The sequence below is a fragment of the Hyperoodon ampullatus genome (assembly GCF_949752795.1).
Source record: "Hyperoodon ampullatus genome assembly, chromosome: 9".
NCBI lineage: Eukaryota > Metazoa > Chordata > Mammalia > Artiodactyla > Ziphiidae > Hyperoodon > Hyperoodon ampullatus.
In genome coordinates this window covers 85,428,056-85,451,300 of record NC_136922.1, presented here as the reverse complement: position 1 = coordinate 85,451,300, position 23,245 = coordinate 85,428,056, and the positions used below count along the sequence as shown (strand labels likewise).

The window sequence follows — 23,245 nt, the reverse complement described above, 5'->3', positions numbered from 1 at the left end:
ACACAAAGCTACTGTTCCAGCTGGGTCTACTTCAGACCACCCCAAAGGCCATTTCAACAATCATCAGTTTCTCCTCTTAAGTGGCAGAATTTATAGCACTTGGAGAACAGATTTCTACATAAAAGGCAACTGTAAAGCAGTCTGGCTGATGATTTTTCAGTGTATACACAACAATTATTTTCCTTTTTAGTAACATTTTTTCCCTACTGGGGATCTGTTCAAAGATGATATATTTTGAATTAAAACAAACTTATGAAAACACTTTAGAAATGGGAGAGACATTAAAAAAAAAAACCTTTAGGGTTTCCCTGGTGGCGCAGTGGTTTAAGAATCCGCCTGCCAATGCAGGGGACACGGGTTCGAGTCCTGGTCCGGGAAGATCCCACATGCCACAGAGCAACTAAGTTCGTGCGCCACAACTACTGAGAGCCTGTGCTCTAGAGCCCGCAGGCCACAACTACTGAGCCCGCGAGCCTAGAGCCCGTGCTCCACAACAAGAGAAGCCACCGCAGTGAGAAGCCCACACACCACAACGAAGAGTAGCCCCCGCTCACCGCAACTAGAGAAAGCCCAAGCAGAGCAACGAAGACCTAATGCAGCCAAAAATAAATAAATTAAATAAATTAAAACAAAACAAAACAAAACAAACCTTAAAAAAAAACCTTCAGTAGGTCCCAAATGAGTTTGAAAGAACTTTCTTATGCTGTCACTGCCAGTAATTTCTACCGCTTTGGCTGCGACAGCCATGCCCACAAACCCCTGTACCAGCATGAATATTCCAGGTGCTTCCTTTCCCCCCACACCTCCTATCTGGCTAAACCTATATATCTGTCTTAAGCTGTGTATTTACTAAAGTTAATAGTTTAATTCCCTTCATGTTCTCAAAATGAATTTGCACATCTCAATACCATTTATAAACTAAACAAAATGTTCAAAAAACTGTTTTACCTTATACTCCCTCTCCCCACCCCCTGAAGAAGAGACTTCTTGAAATAAAAATCAAGATAAATGTGTGTACATTCAGAAATGGCTTGTGTTTGGTATCAGGCAATTATGTAATGAGCAGCTGGGCTCCTCTCCAGTTATATGGCCTAAGGGAAGCAGAGAAGGGTTACAGCTGTAGAAGGATGCTAGAAGACTTCAGGAATAGGAAGAAAAGAGTAACCAATTTGGGAGAAGGCAGTAACTTCTCTGGGTTGGGGTGGGGGGTATGATAAACCTTTTAGGAGAGCTCTTTTTCTATGCCATTTTATAACACCCATAATTCTAAGCAAGAGTTCCATTTCTTAAGGAAAAAAGGACATACATAACCCACAGTGAATGTAAACAGTTTTATTTAGAAACAGATAGGTACCTGTTTGCATTATAGAATATAAAACTGGGTTTACACTCTATAAAAAATAACCAATATCCAAATTCAAGAGAGCTAGCATTCACAGAACACACAATGTGGGTGTGCAGCTACTGTTCACCAGCCTCAGGCTTGATTTAAACCAAAAGAAAAAAAAAAATCCAGGGGGATCATTAGAGATTAGAGTACAATGCTTACTGATGAGCACCCAGCATCCAGAAGTTGCTGTCTTAGCAGATGAAGGTTTGCTTTCTAGGTGCGTGACTTTAACATAAGGTCTGGGTTCTCTGTACCTAGTGACCTATGAGGATCTCCTGCCACACAATTCATGATGTGCCCTCTCCAAGCCAGGGTTGGTGGGCATTATTAATTATCCCTGATCTTCTTAACAATAAAAATGGGGAATCTGGAAGGCAGAGAATTTCCACTCCCTTATATTGGGGCTAAAAGAATGTATCCACTCTCAAGAGCTCAATGCAAAGGCTGGGGTGGAGTTACACGATATCCGGCTTTTTACCAGGCCAAGTAGCCCACCTCAACGTGATTGTGGAAGACCAAAGGACACACCTAGGTTCAGATTATAATAATCACCCAGCACCACCTGAATGTATTATCCAGAAAGATATATGAAATAATAACAGATATATATATACATTTGTCTTAGTAACCTGAGGACTAAAAACTTGGAATATAATAATTCTTCTCAAAAGAGGTCCATCTGTATGAAAGGGACCAAAAAAAGACAGTTTCCTGTTACGTAAAATATAGGTAAAGTGAGTTGGGAACAGAGGTGGTTTCTTCAGCTCCTTCTACAATGTCCCTCTCTTTGATAAGGGTTGGCCATGTTGATTCATGATAAACTTTTTTTTGGCAGTGGGGAGATGGGGACATAGAGGGTGATGGGTCAAAGGCAGAAAGGGTGAGCGATGGTCCTCAAACCAAAGAGCCCTCTCGTCTTTGAGTCTTAGCTCAGGCTCTCCAGCTGACACAGAAATAGGCCTGGTAGTAAGTGGTTAGCATTCTGAGGTATGAGGATCCCTGGTAAATTCAGCAGCATGTGGTTTTTGGAAACCAGCCCACAAGATAAGAACACTGCAACCAAGCCCCTAACTAATACTGCTATTTAACCACCATCCAAAAGAGAAAGGAAAGAAAAAAATCCCACCACACTAGGAGCTTCTAAGCTTTCATTTAAGGTGGTCCAAATAATCTTCTCTTTATTTTATCTTCGAGTTTCTTAAGAGAATCCTCATTCAGTGATCATTTCTCTCATTAAAGGCACTTTCAATGACATGATTGGAAAGGAGTACATTTTAACTGCAGTGCAGATTAATGCCTTGGAACACCTGGGGAAACAGGAGCTGCATGGGGGCACTTACAGTGATTCAATAGGCAAGACAGTCTTGAGCACTTCAATAGATGCATACCCAGAAAAAAGCATGTGCCCTAAAAACACTTGTATTTTTCCTTTAGTTTTCCAGCTGTTTCTATGTATAGCTCTGTAAAGAGAACACACTCAGTACTTGATTGATTTTCAAGACAGTGGCCCCAACTCTTCCCACCACAGCTGTGCTTGACAAAATTAGCAAACAGCTAGTCTTACAGGGAAGGAAAAAAACGAATGAATGAAATCAAGTTGAGCCAAGCTTTCTTACAGCACAGGGATCGGTCCTTGACCAGACAATGCCAGGACCTGGACCTGGAGCAGATGAATGAAATATTCGGCCCCTACTCCTTACGCAGTATACTTTTCAATAGGCAAGTTTAAGTGTTATCTCTCTAAATATAAATTGTGGGGACTATTTCTTCCCTTTTCTCTCTCTTGAACATTTCTTATTGATCTCAGGCTTAAAATTAATTAAGTCAGAATTATAAAAATTATATGATAAGGGTTGAGACAGAGTGAAGGGCTAACGTTTGCCTACAAAGTGTGAGTTGAGGATCTTGATCCTTCATATCATACTCCCAACCAGAGAACAAATACAAAAATAAACACACATGTTATACATAATACAAAGTGTAAATCTACAAACACAAGTGTACTAATTAGAGTTTTTCCTCAGAAGCACTGTTTCCCTCCAGTCCCTCAGAGAGGAGGAGGAATGGGGACGGGATTTTTAAGACAGCTTTTCATGTCTTAAAAAGTTTGTAATAACAGTCTCAGTAGCGCAAACAATTTCATGTGAAACCAGAAGCTGTAAAAATAAATTACTTTTGAAGAAATGTAGGTTCCTCTGTCTGCAGCTCAGAACTCGTCATGTCGTACTAAGGCCTCACCAAAATCTGTGGCCTGGCTGCCCACAAATAAATCATACTTGTCAACAATCTCCTCCTTGGTAAGCTTGCCATCCTGAAAGTAGAGAGAACAGTGAATTGATGCAAAATATATTTCTCATTTCAAATTTAGAACACTGTTAACGTACAACAGGGGTTAGTCAAGATTTACGATTCTAATTCCCACTAAGTTAAATGTGAACTCAATCCTCACTGCCCACCCCCAACACACACACACACGCACACACGCACATACGCAAAGAGGGAAGAAAACTGCAGTTGATACATTTTTCTTATCAAGGAAGTTAAAAGTGGAAGGATGGAAATAATATAGCTCAATAGCTCAGTGCTAGGGATATGGGTTTGTTTTTTGAGAAGAAAATGCTCCCTTCCGAGCAAAATGTGGGACATCTCCTAGATATGGGTAAGAGATAGTCAAGAAGAGCCAGGAAAAATACTTCAAAGTGAATCAAGTCTTTGTCTAACAGGAACAATGAAATATGCTAATATCAAGCACAGTCTTCAACTCCAAAATGACCTAGTCACCAATCAGATTCCAGACAGAACCCCAAATGAAGGCTCAGATACTCATCTCAAGAATTATCTAGGCCAGATTCCCAAGGGATGACTACATGAGTTTCCTTTTCTCACATGTCTCAGGGCACAGCACCTGGCTACTGAAGTGACTGAGCAAGAACTCAAAACAGACTGACCCTCAAAGAGGCTCAATAAGAAACTGCATTAGGGGCCTCCCTGGTGGCACAGTGGTTAAGAATCCACCTGCCAATGCAGGGGACACGGACTCGAGCCCTGGTCCGGGAAGATCCCACATGCCACGGAGCAACTAAGCCCGTGCACCACAACTACTGAGCCTTTACTTTAGAGCCTGCGCGAGCCACAACTACTGAAGCCCGTGCCTAGAGCCTGTGCTCCGCAACGAGAGAAGCCACTGCAATGAGAAGCCTGTGTACCGCAACGAAGAGTAGCCCCCGCTCACCACAACTAGAGAAAGCCCGCGTGCAGCAACAAAGACTCAACGCAGCCAAAAATAAATAAAATAATTTAAAAAAAAAGAAACTGCATTAAAACCGAAGATCAGTCTAAATAAAAGAACATTTAGAATTCTAGAATCCCCCAACTTTAGACTGATTTTCAGTTTGCTCTAAGGAGAGCATTCAAATCTCTGAAAAAGGTGACAGGGGTCAGTAGTAACACCACTCTTTTAATGAACTGAATGCCTTCTCAGATAACTGATCAAGGGTAATTTTAACAGGTTTCAGAGAAAAGCTGATTTATAAGCTCCTACAAATGACTTAATTTTAAAAAGCATACTTGATTTAAGAAGGAAACAACCAGCTTTGAGTAGGCAAAATGAGCCTGTAAAAGATAAAAGAACAAAGGAAATAACAACAAAAAAGCAAAGAAGATTTCTTGGGGTTCCAAAGATAGCAGATGATGCATGCTGGGCACAGGCTATATCCAGAGGCTCTTTCTGAGGCCTAAATTTCTCCAATGCTGGGAACATTGGGCAAAAGGATTTCTAAAATGAGATCAGAGAGCTAGCGCTGCCCTGTAAGTTTTCAATCGCCAACTTTAGATCCATAGCAGACTCAAACTAATTAAGACCTTAAATGCTCTATGTACCTCAACAGGAATTTTTTAGGCAATACCCTAGAAACAGACTTTGATCACTGATAGATTGTTTGGACCTGGACAGACTTACCTTGTTTTGGTCGGATTCGTAGACTAGGTGCCTGGCTTCTGCCTCTGCATGATCATAGTCTGAGGGAAGGATCCAGTCTTTGGTCTCTTCCTTATCCATCTTCCCATCACGGTTCTTATCTCGAAACTCAACAAATTGTTCTCTCTCAGTCTTTACCCATTCTGGCTCATCAGCATTTCCATCATGGCTGTACATGTCACCTGTGTGAATACACATCCATACAAAAGATGAGTTTGTCTTTTCTCAAAGACTGCCCCATACAAATCTGACCTGACCCTTTTTCCTCATTCATCAGTTTGGAACCTAATAGCAGTTATAAGGGTATTTTAGGTCAGATAGACCTTAAGAAGCAAGGCGTTTTCCTGATGTGTGATTATTGATCTTGCAACAAAAATATTTCCAGCTGTTGGTCTTGAATATGAGAGCAAAGAGAATCCTTTAAAAAAAATGCAGAAACAAAGGGAGATGACTAGCGTCAAGAAAGGTGAAGACCAGGACTTCCCTGGTGGAGCAGTAGTTAAGAATCCGCCTGCCAATACAGGGGACAATCAATCCCTGGTCCAGGAAGATCCCACATGCTGCGGAGCAACTAAGCCCATGTGTGCCACAACTACTGAGCCTGCATGCCACAACTACTGAAGCCCACGTGCCTAGAGCCCGTGCTCCGCAATGAGAGAAGCCACCACAATGAGAAGCCTGTGCACCACAACGAAGAGTAGCCCCTGTTCGTTGCAACCAGAGAAAGCCCGTGCAGCAATGAAGACCCAACACAGACAAAAATAAATAAATTCTTTTTAAAAAAATAAATAAAAAGAAAGGTAAAGACCAACTTTCATAAGATAGTTGTTCCCTACATTCCATTTCACTACTAATTAACCCGACCACTAGTTTTAGAAAGATGTGGTTTTAAATCCTCAAGAAAACTTGAGAGGTCTGTAAGTCAAACTGTCCACCAACCAATTACAGAGTATACTTTAATTTTTTTTTTAAGTATTTAAAAAAAATTTTTTTTTTTTTTGGCCGCGTTGGGTCTTTGTTGCTGCGCGTGGAGTTTCTCTAGATGCGGCGAGCAGGGGCTACTCTTTGTTGCGGTGCACAGGCTTCTCTTGTTGTGAAGCACAGGCTCTAGGTGCACGGGCTTCTGTAGCTGCAGCAAACGGGCTCAGTAGTTGTGGCTCTCAGGCTCTAGAGTGCAGGCTCAGTAGTTGTGGCGCACGGGCTTAGCTACTGTCAATATTTTTTTAGGAATTACCTGAGTGAAAGTCTGAAGACTCCTAAATTACACTATATCAAAGTAAGTGTACATGCATTTCATGTAAGGTATGGGAACACACCTAATATAAGTCTAAGTAACTTCTAAAGAGTTATTTACTTGTGATAAAAGTAATTTGTATGTTGGGACCCATAAAATGGAGGCTGCCCCAGTGGCCCGGCCCATGCCACAAATCTAAACCTAAGTCAGCCCACACTGCCAAGAAAACCTAACATATATCAATCACAACCCTCCAGCTCAGCTTCAGTCAACTTACCTTACCCTTAGAAAAGACGACCTGCTATCTTTATAAGGAAATCCCTGACTTCCTAGCCAATCATGTCCTGCATCCAAGTTGCCCCTTTAATGTTTTATAAAGCCTGCTCTTGCCCAAAACCCCCTAGGAAGAATGCTCTACTGCTTGTGAGGTACTTGACTCCCCCAATCCATGGATTGTTTTCCCTTGAATAAAGGACATCAAACTTGTTATTAAATTCTACTATTTCCAGCATTTTACAGTTGGCACTGTCATCTTCCTGAACTTGAGGGTTAAGAGTAGAACTACTCCTTTCTGTCTTAAACACAAATTGGGAGTCTCAGAGCAGGTCTTGCCAATTCTTTTTTCATGTTACAGCACATTCAGAAAACACAGTATTTGGGGCTTCCCTGGTGGCGCAGTGGTTGAGAGTCTGCCTGCCGATGCAGGGGACACGGGTTCGTGCCCTGTTCCGGGAAGACCCCACATGCCGCGGAGCAGCTGGGCCCATAAGCCATGGCCGCTGAGCCTGTGCGTCCGGAGCCTGTGCTCCGCAACAGGAGAGGCCACAACAGTGAGAGGCCCACGTACCGCAAAAAAAAGAAAAAAAAAAAAAAAAAAGAAAACACAGTATTTGTATGATCTACTGGCCAGCACCCTGCTCTAGCTGTCCTGAGGGTCAGGGAGACCTTTCACCGTATACAGATTGGGAAATTCTGAATTAGGGAATATGTGCGTATTAGGAAACACATGTTAGGAAAACATGTGTTTAAAAGACATATTTTTCTTTCTTTCTTTCTTTCTTTCTTTTAATTTGGCCACACCACACGGCATTCGGGATCTTAGTTCCCCAACCAGGGGTCAAACCCGGCCCCCACAGTGAAAGTGCCGAGTCCTAACCACTGGACCGCCAGGGAACTTCCTGAAAGACATGCTTTTAACAGAAGCTAGAATATACAACATAATGTACGTGCATCTTAAAGCTAGAAGAGTAAGGATAAGAATTAATACTATTTAATTTTCTATTAAAAAATTCAACCTGGGCTTCCCTGGTGGCACAGCGGTTGAGAATCTACCTGCTAATGCAGGGGACACGGGTTCGAGCCCTGGTCTGGGAGGATCCCACATGCCGCGGAGCAACTAGGCCCGTGAGCCACAACTACTGAGCCTGCGCGTCTGGAGCCTCTGCTCCACAACAAGAGAGGCCGCGACAGTGAGGCCCGCGCACCTCAATGAAGAGTGGCCCCCGCTCGCTGCAACTAGAGAAAGCCCTCGCACAGAAATGAAGACCCAACATGGCCAAAAACAAACAAACAAACAAATACAAATAAAAAAAATTCAACCTATATAATGATATTAAGGAATTACTAATTTTTTGAGATTTTATTTAAAAATTTTTAGAGATACATATGTATCTTTTTTTTTTTTTTTTTTTTTTTTTTGTGGTACGCGGGCCTCTCACTGTTGTGGCCTCTCCCGTTGCGGAGCACAGGCTCCGGATGCGCAGGCTCAGCAGCCATGGCTCACGGGCCCAGCCGCTCCGCGGCATATGGGATCCTCCCAGACCGGGGCACGAACCCGTATCCCCTGCATCGGCAGGCGGACTCTCAACCACTGCGCCACCAGGGAGGCCCCATATGTATCTTAAGAGAGATATAACCAAATGTTTACAGATGAAATGAGATGTTGATTGGGATTTACTTCAAAATAATAAAGGAGGTAAGACGTGGATATGGATTTAAAAGGATTGGCCACGGGTTGATGGCTGCTGGGACTGGGCGTAAGTACAGGGGATTCATTATACTATTCTATTTAATTTTGTGTATGCTTGCAATGCTGTATAATAAATTTAAATGGTTCAACAGTATAACTCTGGGGACTTATTAATGCTAAATGTAAGAGGCAAAGACCATTTGTTTCTTTTTGATCTTTCTCCTCAACAGGGCAGAAACTAGCATACCCCTAGAAACTGGAAGATACTGTTTGGGAGACTTTTTAGCTTTACAAAGCCCAGCACCCAAGATGTAAAAGTGTTTGCATTAGTTGATGATTTGCAAAACAAAGTCATACACACACAGTTGATAGTTTTAGTAGTTTCAAGAAACAATTGATCTATATGATGGGAGGGAGATAGAAGTATCTCTTTATTTGGCCCCAATGCTTGATAAATGATGGTACTTAACCGTTATAAAACTTAATTCCTCTCAAGAGGTTCAAAATGAGCTCCTCCGTTTTAGCAATGGTGATAAAATGGCAAAAACCAAGAATTAAAAGATAAAATATTAAAAAAAAGAAATAGTCGAGTTTGAAATGGGCTCAGTAAATGCACCAGACGTTTATTTCCACTGTGCTGATGAATTCCACTAAAAAAGTCATTTTGGAAAAAAATTCCATCTTCCCACTGCTCACCCCTCTCAAAGTACATCATGGAGTCTTAGAAGAAAAGAGTATTCAAGGAGTAATTCAACTGGAATAACTCTAGAAAATAAATAGCAGGTATAATTAGACAAAATTTGAGTAAAGGAGTGACTTGTTCAATGGGCTGAAGTGACATACAGGGATAGAGGTAAGGGCTTAAGTCTCCCTTTCACACTTAAAATAAACATTCCAGGTAAAGATTAGAAGCATAAAAACAAATTGTCTTAAGAAACACAAAACCAGTGGTGCACTAGAATTAAGTTACTATGAGTAAAAATAATAATTGGAAATATAAAATTATCTAATATCTTTTAAAATGGAATGACATTTGTAACAAAGACATTTGTAGTATCTTCCATCTCTTCTCCTTTACTTATGCTAATTTCCATCACACTAATTGTGAAACAATTTGCTCAACTACTTGGTAAGAGGCAGCTCCTTTTTTTAAAGCAATGGGAAAATCTTGAAATTATTTTGAGGATAATAAAAATAGCTTTAGGGACTTCCCTGGAAGTCCAATGGTTAAGACTCTGCACTTCCACTGCAGGGGGCACGGGTTCGATCCCTGGTTGGAGAACTAAGATCCCACATGCTGCACAGTATGGCCAAAAAAAAAAAAAAGCTTTACTTGAGAGAAAGGTATAGCATCTAAAATAAACAGACAACTTGAAGGTATAGTAGCATCTAAAATAAAACAGACAACTGGGAATTCCCTGGCAGGCCAGTGGTTAGGACTCCGAGCTTTCATTGCTGAGGGCAACGGTTCAATCCTTGGTCAGGGAACTAAGATCCCACAAGCCGAGGTGTGGTCAAAAAAGGAAAAAAAAAAAAGAAAACAAAAAGGAAAAGAAAACAAAACCAGACAACTAAAAGGAAAAATGGCAGAAAGGAGTGATTTTTTTTTTTTTGCTGTACGCGGGCCTCTCACTGCTGTGGCCTCTCCCGTTGCGGAGCACAGGCTCCGGACGTGGAGACTCAGCGGCCATGGCTCACGGGCCTAGCCGCTCGGTGGCATGTGGGATCTTCCCAGACCGGGGCACGAACCCGTGTCCCCTGCATCGGCAGGCGGACTCTCAACCACTGCGCCACCAGGGAAGCCCGAAAGGAGTGATTTTTAAAAAAAGACGAAAGGAAACAAATTAGAGAACCTAGACAGAAAACATGAATAGAATACAGCGAAAAGGAAAGACTAAGAGGAATCAACAGCTCTTAGTCACCCAACTGTCTCTTTTGTTCTATTTCCGTTTCCTAATGCCAGTCTAGGCTCCCTGCAACTCCTTACTGTCAATTCCACAGGGCATCTGGGATGCACTATTTCAGTGCTGTCCACTACAGTAGCCACTGGCCAATGTGACTGGTCCAAACTGAAATGTGCTATAGTGTAAAATAAACTTTTGAAGATTTGTAGAAAAAAAAAAAACCTCAATGATTTATATTGATAACATGTTGAAATTATAGTATTTTGGAATCTTAGGCTAAATAAAATACACTATTGAAATAAATTTCATGTTTCTTTTTATTGTTTTTGATGTGGCTACTAGAAAAGTTAAAATTATATATGTGGCTCACATTTACATTTTGATTTGCCAGTGCTGCTACAGACACTTTATCATGACCCCCTATTCCTCACGTTGGTCTGACTTAATGATGTGCTAAGAGTTGACCCATGGGGTAAATTGTTTCTATTGGTGAACGTATCTTCCAAAGCTTCTCAGCTTCTTCTAAGAAAAACACTAGAAATAGACTTACCAATATACTCCTCCAGATCAATGAAACCATCAGCATTCTTATCTATATCTTCCATTGTTTCCTAAACAGAAGAGAGTAATTAGACTTAGTATCTGGATGAGTTAGTTTAGGCAATTATTTGTCATTCATTAAAATACACACACACACACACACGTTTATGTAGATGTGTGTGGGTATGGTTAATCCATAGGAAATTGTGGTTTTTCTAGCTGAAAGAATGGTAAAATATTATCAATTTTTTATGCTTCAGCTTAAAATAACCAACAGTCTTCTTGAAGGAACACTTAATAGTGAACTACCCCATGAAGCCCATGATGATCTGGTAGCCCTAGTCATGCTTAACTCTAACAGGAGATGTGACCAGTGAGTACATCTACAGCTATAGTCTATGTTTTATCAGTAACTGCCTTCTGTGAAAATTCTTTAGTATCATTGTCATTACTCAGTGCCTGATATTTTAAAAAATAGGATTTCCCCTCATGCTTACAGTATGAAGCCACCAATGAAAGGCAAAATACATAATCTGATGGTACATATTGTCATACTAAACAGAAAGCCTAAAGCACCATCGAGATCACAGAAAAACAGAGCGACAGAGCTTGGACTCAATCTGGCCAGCACTTGTATAGCAAGTCATTCTTCTAAATACAGAGGAAAGGCTAAAGAGGAAAGCGTTAAGCAACAAAAAGAGAAAGTTTCCACTGAGAATCCTTGCTCTCACCCCACCCACCTGTACTACTATATCCTTCATGTAGTCATACTCCTCAGGGTGCAGGAAAGCTGTGAATTCCTCCTTTGTGGCAATGAGGTCTCCATCCTTGTCTGCCATTTTAAACCTCCGCTCATCTCTAACCATCATCTGTTTATAGTTAAATCCATCATCAGGGTCTGGATCATCTAGAAAAGAAAAATTTAGGTCAAATCTTAAAAGACTTCCAGAAAACATGAAAATGTATGGGGAATCAATTTCCAAGAAAGATAAACCAAGCACTGAAGAATTAACTCTTGATTACTCAGGTAAAATCGCAGCAGTATAAAGACATTCAGTTTTGGTAATCAAAGACCTCAAAATCAGGTCTGAGTTAAATGTAAATGCTTGCCATTCAACATGGAACCCTGGCTCCTGGACTGTGTAATCCGTTATGTAATGCTTCACTGTCACTGCTCTTGGGGCAACCAAAGAGCTTGAGTTTTCTAGATATATCCAAGGGGCAGTGGTGGTTCTAAAGTCATACTGAGTTTGAATCCTAACTCTACCACTTCTTAGCCATGTGACCTTGGGCAAGCAACTTGACTGTACTTCAATTTACTCATCTGTAAAATGGAGATAATAACAGTGCTGGCCTCATAGGATTGTTATGAGGCTAAATAAGCAAATAAATAGAAGTTAAGTGCTAGAACAGTGCCTGGCACAGAGTTGGCTTTTAATAAATGTTAGCCATTGCTATGTTGATTAAACATTAGGTTCTCATTAAAAAGCCAGATATCAGGAATTTCCCGGAAGTCCAGTGGTTAGGACTCCGAGCTCTCACTGCCGGGGGCCTGGGTTCAATCCCTGGTCGGCAGAACTAAAATCCCACAAGCCGCGCAACGCAGCACCCCCCAGCCACTCCCAAAAGAAGCCAGACATCAAAGGCCTTCTATCCCATTATAGGCCATCTGGATTCAAGTACCAGAACAACACCACTTTGAATGGTCACACTTTAGTTTCTTAAACCAACTCAGAAATATACCATGAGATACAAATACTGTTCACTACCCCCCCTCCCCAATTTTTGTAAAATTCTAGAAAATGCAAATAAACTCGAGTTACAGAAAACAGATCAGTGGTTGCCTTGAGGATTATAAAGGGACACAAGGAAACTGTTGGGGGTGATGGAAATGTTCATTTATTTCGATTGTAGTGCTGAGCTCACTGATACATACATCTGTCTAAACTCATCAATTGTGCATTTTAAATACGTGCAGTGTATCGTATGTCAGTTATACTTCAATAAAGCTGTTACAAAAGATAAATATTAGATTACAACCAAATTAAATTTGGATTTATCCATCTGTTAGGATGTTGAACTGCACAAGCAGTAGTTATTTAGTCTCTCCATAAGATTCTAGAAAAATGAAATTTTGTTTCTTTAAGTTGAAAAAATGTGGAGTTATTGGCAGAAAAGGAAAAAAAAAAACCTTTTCAATCTGAGTTGCTGTATGGACCTAATAAGGTAACATGTGAAGATATTCTGAAAGGAAAAGACACCATATTAAAGGTAAGAAATGATTGTTCCTACAACATATTGGTCAAATTTTTTAAAAGATACAGCACTAGTTTTATAAAAATGACCCACAGGGTCCCTTAATAACATTACACTGCTGACTTTCGATACTGTAGTTCAATCTTTCCATACTTTAAGCACAGTTAAAAACAACAACAATAAACTACTGCTCTATTTTGAGAGGTGAGCAACTTGAAGTTTCATTCTTTGTTGAGTGTCAAAATTCAGTGAGATAGGTGACTGAATCATGAGGCTTTGCGGACCCTATACGTGTATACTCAAAGCCGTAACAGGTTAGAGACAAAGAATTTAAGGAAAGTACGATCTTTCTCAGATACTAAGTCATTTCTTCTCAACAAATAAAGCTTCAGTACAAACTACGTAACATAAATAAGAAAGATAACAGAAGACAACTTATACATTAAGAGTAGATTCTTAGCTAAGAGCCCTTCTCTCCTCCTTAGTTAAAACATGGTGACTGGAATCAAGTAGCCCGATAACATGCACATATATAAGGATGAAAAAGGAAGCTTTAAAACTTTATTTTTAATGACTAAACTCATGTGCGTATCATCACTGTTCAGAGTGCCATTATCTGTCTTAAGCACCAGTTTACTGGGCTATCTGGCCTGGGTAGGCTCTTGATCTAGTTTTGGTATAGGCAGGGTGGATCGTAGTATCTCATATTTCATTTGTGGCAGAGACAGGGTTAATGTTCCTTTTGTGGAAAGCAGACTAAAAGCTAAAATGATTTATACCTGAACTCAGCTGAACCAAGAACACGCTTTCACAAAAACTCCTCAGCACTTTTGTAAGGCACCTCATTACCCCGAGCACTGTCCAGCCACAGGACTCCAGGGAAAGATGCCTTATAAAGACATTGTTTCTCCAGCCAGAGCTTCAGCTTATGCAGTCTCAGTCAGTAGAAATACCCATTACATTGAATCATTTGCCCTGTGAGGCAACAAAGCTCTCAACAGATTTTTATGCACATAATCATACAAAGAGTTTAAGATTCATTCTGGACAGCAAGTGAGTGACTAGGTCTGAGCTGAGATTTATTAACACACCATTCTATTGAGATCACCAATAGCCTACCCACTGCTTTACATTTATAATTAATTCCAAATAAATCAGGAGGGTGTTGGGTCTCAGCCAGAGAGCAAGAAGCATGGATGCCTCTCTATCTGCACTGACTTTTTAATACACGTGTTTTTAATTGGGTGAAGGATATGTTTGGTTCTTGGGTAAGTGTCAAGCGTAGAGAGAGACTGCCACTCTAGTCTTAGGAATGAGAACAAGCCTGATACAGAAATAAAAATCTGTTCAACAGAAATGCATGCAGTCCTGTAATTAACAGGGACAGCTGGCTATCCAGTGGGGGAAACAGACCATCATACACTTACTGCTTGTTAGTCGGTGATGGAGAATGCCTGCTTTAACCCAGAAATTTACTTAATTTCCAGAATAAAAATGCAAGAAGTAACATTTATACATTCTTGCCTCAAACTGTAACCATGTGCAATAGAGGAATCTCACTAACAAAAACACCCTAAGTCATCAACTCGGTAAGATCGCCACCTAGCATTCAACAGCAGGCAAGTGTAATAAGTAAAAGAAAATTACTAACAGGTGGCCCAAGCATACAAGCTACCAAATCAACAGAAAGCAATCAAAGTCACATTTATTTGCCTTGAAGCATTTGCAAAGCAGGCTGATAAACTCATGTGCCAGAGAACACAAATGGGAAATAATTCATTTCTAAACTACACTAAGCAGACATACTGAAATAGTTAAATTTCATCAAGGAAAGCTATTATATTTGATCTTTATTTTATTAAGGGAAAACAGTAATTTTCCTTCTATTCTCACCAGTTACAAAGAAATCTAATTTGGTTTGAATTTCAGGTCCAACACTTTAATGTGACCATGTCAGGCTTTGAGACATCTCAAAGCCTCTTGCTTTGCATTGTTGGAACAATGCAGCCTTTTAAACAAGATCTACTACAAAAATGGTCTCTCTGAGGGATGACAGCAAGAACAAATGGGGAAATATATCTGAAATGCTAATGATGTAAAAGATGTCAGACCTTAGAAAACCAAAATAAAACAAATTAAAAAAATACATAATATACAAATTCAAAATTAATACAGGGAAGGAGAATCAGCTCAGCATCAAACTATCTCAGATAAGCATAATTTCTTCCTTTCCTTCACTGTGTGACCCATTTGTTTCTTTGACTCAAGACCATGGTCTCTGCCAGGCTGACATCTTGCCCCTTACCCAGGTAAGTGCCATAAGTCACGTTTCTGTACTCATCCCAGGAGATTAAGCCGTCTTGATTCAAATCAAACTCCTGCCATTGGTTTTCAACATTGTCATATATGTATTTCTTCTGGGCGTGCTTAATCCAGGATTTCAGCTCCCCCTCCGTCACAAACCCATCTTTATCCGCGTCTATTTTATCTACAATCATTCTACAAGACAAAACAGTTACGTTTCAAGGTGCCGGCTCCACAAAGCTTTTTCCCCCAGATAGTAGGGACCTACCTAAAACGTAGCCGTAGGTGGCATTTTTATACTCTTCCCAGGAAACGAGGCCGTCCTCATTGAGGTCATGCCCCTTCCACTGTCGCTCTACATCCTCGTAAATCCAGCGCTTTTGTGCAAATTTAATCCAGTCTTTGAGCTCATCCACAGTGACAAACCCGTCCTTGTCGCCATCTATTTTACTTACAATCTTTCTGTAGAAAATGCAGAGAAATCCAGCAAGAGGTTAAAAGGACACTAGGCTCTGGACTTAGCCAGGTGCGTGCTGTGGCCACAGGTGTTGCCCAGGGCTAAAGCATGGAAATAAAAATTGTTTCCAAAACAAAACTGCCAGACAGGCCATTGAAAATTTTTCTCTTAAGTGCCTGTTGCTGGTCTGAAATGAGCCATCCAGACAAGGCAAGCACAGTCCATGGCTGGTGTACTTGGATCCAAAAGTGAATCCGGACTATCCCTTTAGAGGTAGGTTTCAGCCGATGGTCAGAATTCAGGAGTGAATATCCATTCCTATCTGGGTTCTCCACTCTTAGTATCAAACAACACGCAAATCTTTATACTTTTTCTTTATTGCTTTTACGAGAATCTCAATTTCTGGGTAAACAATCACAACCACTGACTTGGTTTTCTAAAAATTCAAAAATTTAAACCAGACTTAAAAAAAATTCAGCTGTGTTTACAAAAAAAAAAACCAAAACACTTCTGTTAAAAATACAAAGATATCAAATATAGTTCCAGGATCACTTATACCTAAAGTCAAGATTACTTTTTTTAAAACCCCCAAACAGGTACACAGAGACAGAAGCATGCTTATTTTTAAAAATGACTAGCAGTTTATTATACACTATGTTGAAATGGATTTTTACATATAACCACAAAACCAAAGAGCTCTGAAGAAGTAATGTGGTAAGAATGTATATCCCTCATTATGAGAATGTTAATAAGCTGAGAGGGTTAGGGTGCAGATGATAAAGCAAAACTACAAAGCTGAAGAATCAATATACTTTGCCCTCCATGAGTTTCTTTCTTCTAGATCTGTTATGTTAATGACAGACATTTTTAAAAATGATTTATTTAAGGATTTCAAAATATGTGCATGATATGAAAACTTCTGTTTAAAGATGCAGTCACTTACTTATAGAAGCTAAGACAGCCTATGTAAAGTCACAAGAACTTTAAATCAAAACTTCCAGTGGGGGACTTCCCTGGCGGTCCAGTGGTTAAGACACTGTGCTTCCACTGCAGTGGGCAAAGGTTCGATCCCTGGTGGGGAACTAAGATCTGGCATGCCGCACAGTGCGGCCAAAAAAACAAAACAGAAAAAACCCCAACAACTTCTAATGGAATTGAAATCTTGGCATACTCCTATGCTCTATTATTTGTAGGATTGAAAAAGACTGTCGTTTGGCAGCAAATAATGTTTTTCTCCAGTTTGTATTCAACTCATGAATACAACACTGGAAAGTGATTAGAATCACAGAATACAAGCAACACAAATTCGTCTTGATATTGACATGCTGTTAGCCATGATTGTCTATTACTTAAATCTTATAATTAACAAGCATTTTCCTTCAGAGAATCTTACAGCTTTTGCTCTAAAATGTTAAAAGGTAAAGCAGTAGGAAGTCACCTCAAATATCCTCCTCTATCTACATGGACACGGGACAAAAATTTTTTGCAACCTGAACCTGTAGAATTTTAACAATATTAATAAATTAAGTTTTAACCGCCCCCAAACTTCTGCATTATCTATAATGGGATCCAGTTTGTGTCCGAAAGGTACTGGCTACCAAGATTGCCACTGTACCATTAAGAAAAAAAGGGCAAGGTACTTATTCCCGAAAGAAAATTTTAAACTATTAAAAACAGCCTAAAGAGAAGGAACACTCAGATAAAAAAGGCATATGACTGTTTAAGATGGGCTTTTCCTAATGAAGTTGGCTAAATGCCATTCTATTCATCCCAACAGAAATATCCCAAATGGTCTAAATCAGAGGTTAGCAAACTTTCTCTGAAAAAGGACAGATAAGAAGAAATTTTCACTTTGTGGGCCACATATGGTCTGTCACATATTTTAAAAACAACAAAAATAACCACAAAACCATTTAAAAATAAAAAAGCCATCCTTATCTTGCTAGCTATCCAGCCTGCAGGCAGTTGTGAAAGTACATTGGAAGTGGGCATGTCCTATTTTAGGCATGAAGCTCTAAACTCTAATCTTTGAAAGCCTGTGTAAATTTATGAAGCTAATGGTGTTATATTTCTATGACACTGGAGAACCCTACAGATCCATGAGGCCACTAAATAAGCACTCACTCCAGGACAGACACAATGTACCTAGTGGATCTTACATTATTTCTAAGAGGTAACATATGCGTCTACATTTCAAAAGGCATCAAACAAATCCTTTGACTTTTTAAGAACTGGGTCAATAAATGGGCTCCAGGAGGGTTCAAAATATTCCAGAAATTTTCAGCATGCAAAATTTTATATATATTCATATGTATGCACTTTCCCTTAGCTTTCACTAGACTGCCAAAGGGACTGGGCCTGTAACCCAAAAAAGGATGATGAACTGCTCTAGTTCATTTATACAGCAACTATATCAAGGGTGAAAACTTTATTAAGGACCACCACCTCAAAATAAATAATCATTTGAAGGACACATAAATGAAAATTAAGTATATGTAGACTTCTTGGGGGTGGGGTTGAGAATACATACACAAGAAAAAATCTTCTATCTGTCAACATTCTTCATAAGAAAAAGGAACAAAAAACTGGATATTAAAATTGTTTTTAAGTGCTTCCTGAAGTCTTTTAGGTATTATAACTAAGGATTTTAAAACAGTAGTGAATTTTTGCAACTAGACGTATAGACAATGATCTTATCTCCTAATAATTACTGGCCTCCTAGATAGATGGAAAAGGGGGAATCTGTTGTTCCCAACCTCTGACGTATAGTCACGTACCAAATAATGTTTAGAAATGCCACAGTAAGTTAAAAGAAAAAAAAAGTTCACCTGGAATTCTTGCTTGTAACAGTACATCACCTTATAAACTGGAAATATTTGCCATTATCTCCAATTTGGGAGAAGAAAATAGTACTTGGTTCATTCATACATTCCATGAAAAACATGATTTTAACCATCTTATTCTAATCAAATATGGAGCTGCTCATGTGTTGAACTTTTGATATTTACTGATGACAAAAAGAAACATTTTCTCTCTACTGAAGACTGTTAGCAGAGCTATTCCAGTACCTACACAGAGCCAGAACATCCGGATTGACACCAAACCTAAGGGCCCTTCATTATTTAACAGTAATTCTGCACAGAGACATGTGCAGACCAAAATGTAGGCTGGACATGCACGTTATGCAAGACACGAAGACTGAGAACGCCCTCATGCATCCCTATTTTCAGCCTGGAATGTTAGCACAGTTATAAGATTAAAATTAAAAGTGAGCATGGTCCCTCAAAGTTAGAAAAACAACCTAACAGAAGACTAACTCTTTGATAAATTTCTATTTTCTCTATCTACTTTCAAATGTTTTAGGAGTTTCTCATTCTACACAGCAAAATCTTTTGATTGTTTCTGTGAGTGTTTAAGAATAAAATATATCCTTCAGTTAGCAGAAAATCCATTGAAAGAATAAATTTATTTTGAAGTACCACCCAAAGCAAATCTTATAACGTCTTCTAATCACAGCACTATCCATGGGCAAAATATTTTTGGAAATTCCTATGTGGTATAACTTTTCAGACAAATCTCTTGAATATAGTTCAGAAAGTTACACCAATGGTAGCCTTTCGTTGAGGAGAAAATATTCACTGAATTAACCTGCATTTCCTTAAAAAGCAAGGCTTTGAAAGAGCTAAAAAAGACATTCTCAGATCCTCAGAAATAATCAACTGGAATTCTACCAAATCAACTCTTTAAAAAAAAAAGATGGGGCTTCCCTGGTGGCGCAGTGGTTGAGAGTCCGCCTGCCGATGCAGGGGATACGGGTTCGTGCCCCGGTCTGGGAGGATCCCACATGCCGCGGAGAGGCTGGGCCCGTGAGCCATGGCCGCTGGGCCTGTACGTCCGGAGCCTGTGCTCTGCAATGGGGGAGGCCACAACAGTGAGAGGCCCGCGTACAGCAAAAAAAAAAAAAAAAAAAAAAAGATGCCTGCTGAGAGAGCCACAGAACCTGACTATGGCCCAGCTGTTACTGAAATAGCAACACATGCTCTGACATTAAGACCACTGCTTATTACAACCTTCTAAAAGGCAAGGTTGAGGGACTTCCCTGGCGGTCCAGCGGTTAAGACATCGCCTTCCAATGCAGGGGGTGTGGGTTCGATCCCTGGTCAGGGAGCTAAGATCCCACGTGCCTCACGGCCAAAATACCAAAACATAAAATAGAAGCACTATTGTAACAAATTCAATAAAGACTTTAAAAATGGTCCACATTAAAAAAAAAAAAAGGCAAGGTTGGTTTGGTTTTGTTTTTGGTTAAGCAAATATCTGACAGTGAAACCAAAGAGGGTGAAGGACATCCTTGGAAACCATAAACTCTACAGAAATTAGTCAGTCCAGGAGTCTAATTTGCAGTTTATTATCCACTCAAAGACTTGGTATGGTCAGTAATAAATAGGTCACAGATAGTTTTTAAAAATTAAAAGCAACAGGTTTGAGAAAACCCCCATGTAATGTTCCTTTGGGGTCAAGACGATGCAGTTTAAGCTGAGTCCTATAGTATGTGGCAATTCTATGAATAAATGACTTTGCTTTGTAGAACGAGGTAAAAACTATTATTCAATGGAGAAATGCAGGAAAGCGCTTAATTAAATTTTAGTGGTAGCAATTCTATGGTTAGTTTTCAGAAGATGTAGTTCAATACAGCTTTACTGAGTGACTGAGCCAAAAGAGAAAAAAAGAATGAGTTGATTTATAAAGAAATGTCATTATTCTAACTAGCTCCCTGAGAGCTGGCACCTTACCCAAGTCTTTCCTTGCTCTCTTCTGGTGTCAGCTGATCAAAGGTTTTTGCTTCTTCAGCACCCAAGAAGGCATCATGGTCATAATCAAAACTCTGAGCATCATTGTGAACTTTGTCACTGAGCTGAGGCTCATGGTGTACACGGTCCTTCTTTTCCGTGGGCTTGCTCAAGGCAAAGGCTGTGCACAGGGACAGGCATGTAAGAAACTGTCGCAGGTCCATGATAATCAGATCTTAAAGAAAAAAGAAAGGTAGTTCATTCAGGAAGCAGTATGCTTAATAATGAAACAAGAAATTAAAAGCTCACATCCAGTTACAATATTAATTTGATATTATCCCAAATATTATTACTTAATCCATAAAAAAAAGTATGGTAGAATATCAGACTTTCCAGTTTTACTCTGAGAATTATTCACCAGTTTTCTTCATCTGATTGTAGGCTGACAAGGAATTACAGGAACAATGAATTACTAGGAACATCCACCCTGTAAGTGGTCTCATTTCAAAAACACCAAAGTAGAACTTTAATCCTTTTGCCCAAGTTCCTAAGATTTAAAAGTGAAAGGACCAAGATTTAAATCCAGATCTACTGACTCCAAATACTTTACCTTTGTACTATATCAGTGGTCTGGTCTTCAAACCTGGCTGGTTATTAGAATCACCTAGGAAGCTTTATTGAAAAAAAAAAAAAAAAAAAAAAGTTTCCCCTACTGAATTAGAATCTCTGAGGCTGAACCCAAGCATTTGTAGTTTTAAATGGTTCCCAGGTGATTCTGATGGTTGTCAGATAAGAACCAATGATCACCTTCAAAGATCAAACCACTGAGATGGTACAGTGATGGATAACTGCCTTATCATTCCGTATACTTGTGTTTCCCAAACCTACCCAGGTATAAGGACCACCTGGAATACTGTTCAAAGTACAGATTCCCCAGCTCTACACTGTTCGTTCAGAATCTCTGCAGTCACAGGTGATTCTGATGAACAAGCACAAGGCTGGAACACTTTATCGAAAACAGTGACAAAAAAATCGCAGGGAAGCTGCAGGATAGAAACTGTTTAGAACTCTTGACAGATAACCTATAGTATTGTCCAGAGAGGTTAAGGTTTTAGAGAAAACTGTAAAATTAAAAATCAAGGTGGGGGGTGGGGCGGGGGAGACTTCCCTGGTGGCACAGTGGTTAAGAATCTGCCTGTCAATGCAGGGGACATGGGTTCGAGCCCTGCTCCGGGAAGATCCCACATGCCATGGAGCAACTAAGCCCATGCGCCACAACTACTGAGCCCTTGTGCCACAACTACTGAAGCTCTTGCTCCTAGAGCCCGTGCTCCCCAACAAGAGAAGCCACCGCAATGAGAAGCCTGCGCACCACAATGAAGAGTAGTCCCTGCTCGCCACAACTAGAGAAAGCCCATGCACAGTAATGAAGATGCAACACTGCCAAATATAAATAAATAAATAAAATTTAAAAACCACAAAAAAACAAATCAAGGGGGGACTTCCCTGGCGGTCCACTGGTTAAGACTCCATGTTGCCACTTGCAGGGGGCATGGGTTCGATCCCTGGTGGGGAACTAAGATCCTGCATGCCGTGCAGTATGGCCAAAAAATAAGATAAAAAATAAAAAAATCAAGGGGAAAGAGTTTCCCAGGCTTTCATATTTTAACTAATCCTTTATCAGTAGAACATAGATTCTGAAGGCTTCTCCCCTTGTGGTGAGTATAAACTTTAATAATTTCATATTATGACTTACTCGTTTCCTCTTATGATCAGTGACTCCCTTACTGGATGCGTAGGTGGTTACTGGGCATGAGGCCTGTTGTAGGTTGAATTGTGTCCCCCCAAAAGATACGCTGAAGTCCTAATCCCTGGTGCCTGTGAATGTGACCTTATTTGGAAATAGGATCTTTGCAGATGTAATCAAGTAGGATGGGCTCTAATACAATGGCTGGTGTCTTTATAAAAGGAGGGAAATTTGGATACAGACACAGAGAAGATAGTGCCACATTATGAAAGAGGCAAAGATCAGAGTGATCATCTACGAGCCAAGGAATGTCAATGATTGCTGGCAACCACCAGAAGCTAGGAAGAGGCAAGGAAGGATCCTCCCTTAGGGCCTTCAGAGAGCATGCCCCTACCAACATTCTGATTTCTAATTTCTAGCCTCTAGAACTGTAAGAGAATAAATTTCTGTCCTTTTAAGCAACGTAGTTTATGGTAATTTGTTACAGCAGCCCTAGGAAACTAATACAAGGCTACAGTACAGAGGGACACAGCATCACATGAAAGTTAAATGCATTATCTTGTCCTAATCTGCAGATTAAACTAGCCACAGGCTTCACCTTCCCCAGGATGTCACCAGTGGAACTACCTAATCTAAGGCTCATTTTTTATATATAAAAAATTTTTTAATTATAAAAAC

At 40.0% G+C, this 23,245-nt stretch overlaps 1 protein-coding gene across 2 annotated transcripts; it reads right to left on the bottom strand.

Annotated features, from left to right (window-relative positions):
- Positions 1–3,596: 3,596 nt before the first annotated feature.
- CALU (calumenin) lies at positions 3,597–21,050 on the bottom strand (the record flags this gene model as incomplete). 2 transcript variants are annotated; one of them, XM_079711026.1, is made up of 6 exons in its annotated part: positions 20,824–21,050; positions 15,842–16,035; positions 11,754–11,920; positions 11,024–11,084; positions 5,349–5,548; positions 3,597–3,701 (listed from the first exon to the last, which is right to left on the bottom strand). In XM_079711026.1, the coding sequence occupies exons 1-6, from the start codon at positions 21,042–21,044 to the stop codon at positions 3,597–3,599; spliced, it is 948 nt and encodes a 315-aa protein (XP_079567152.1). In that variant the 5' UTR covers positions 21,045–21,050. The 2 variants fall into 2 exon arrangements, with proteins under 2 accessions (XP_079567152.1, XP_079567153.1); XM_079711027.1 differs by lacking the exon at positions 15,842–16,035 and adding an exon at positions 15,575–15,768.
- Positions 21,051–23,245: the final 2,195 nt, after the last annotated feature.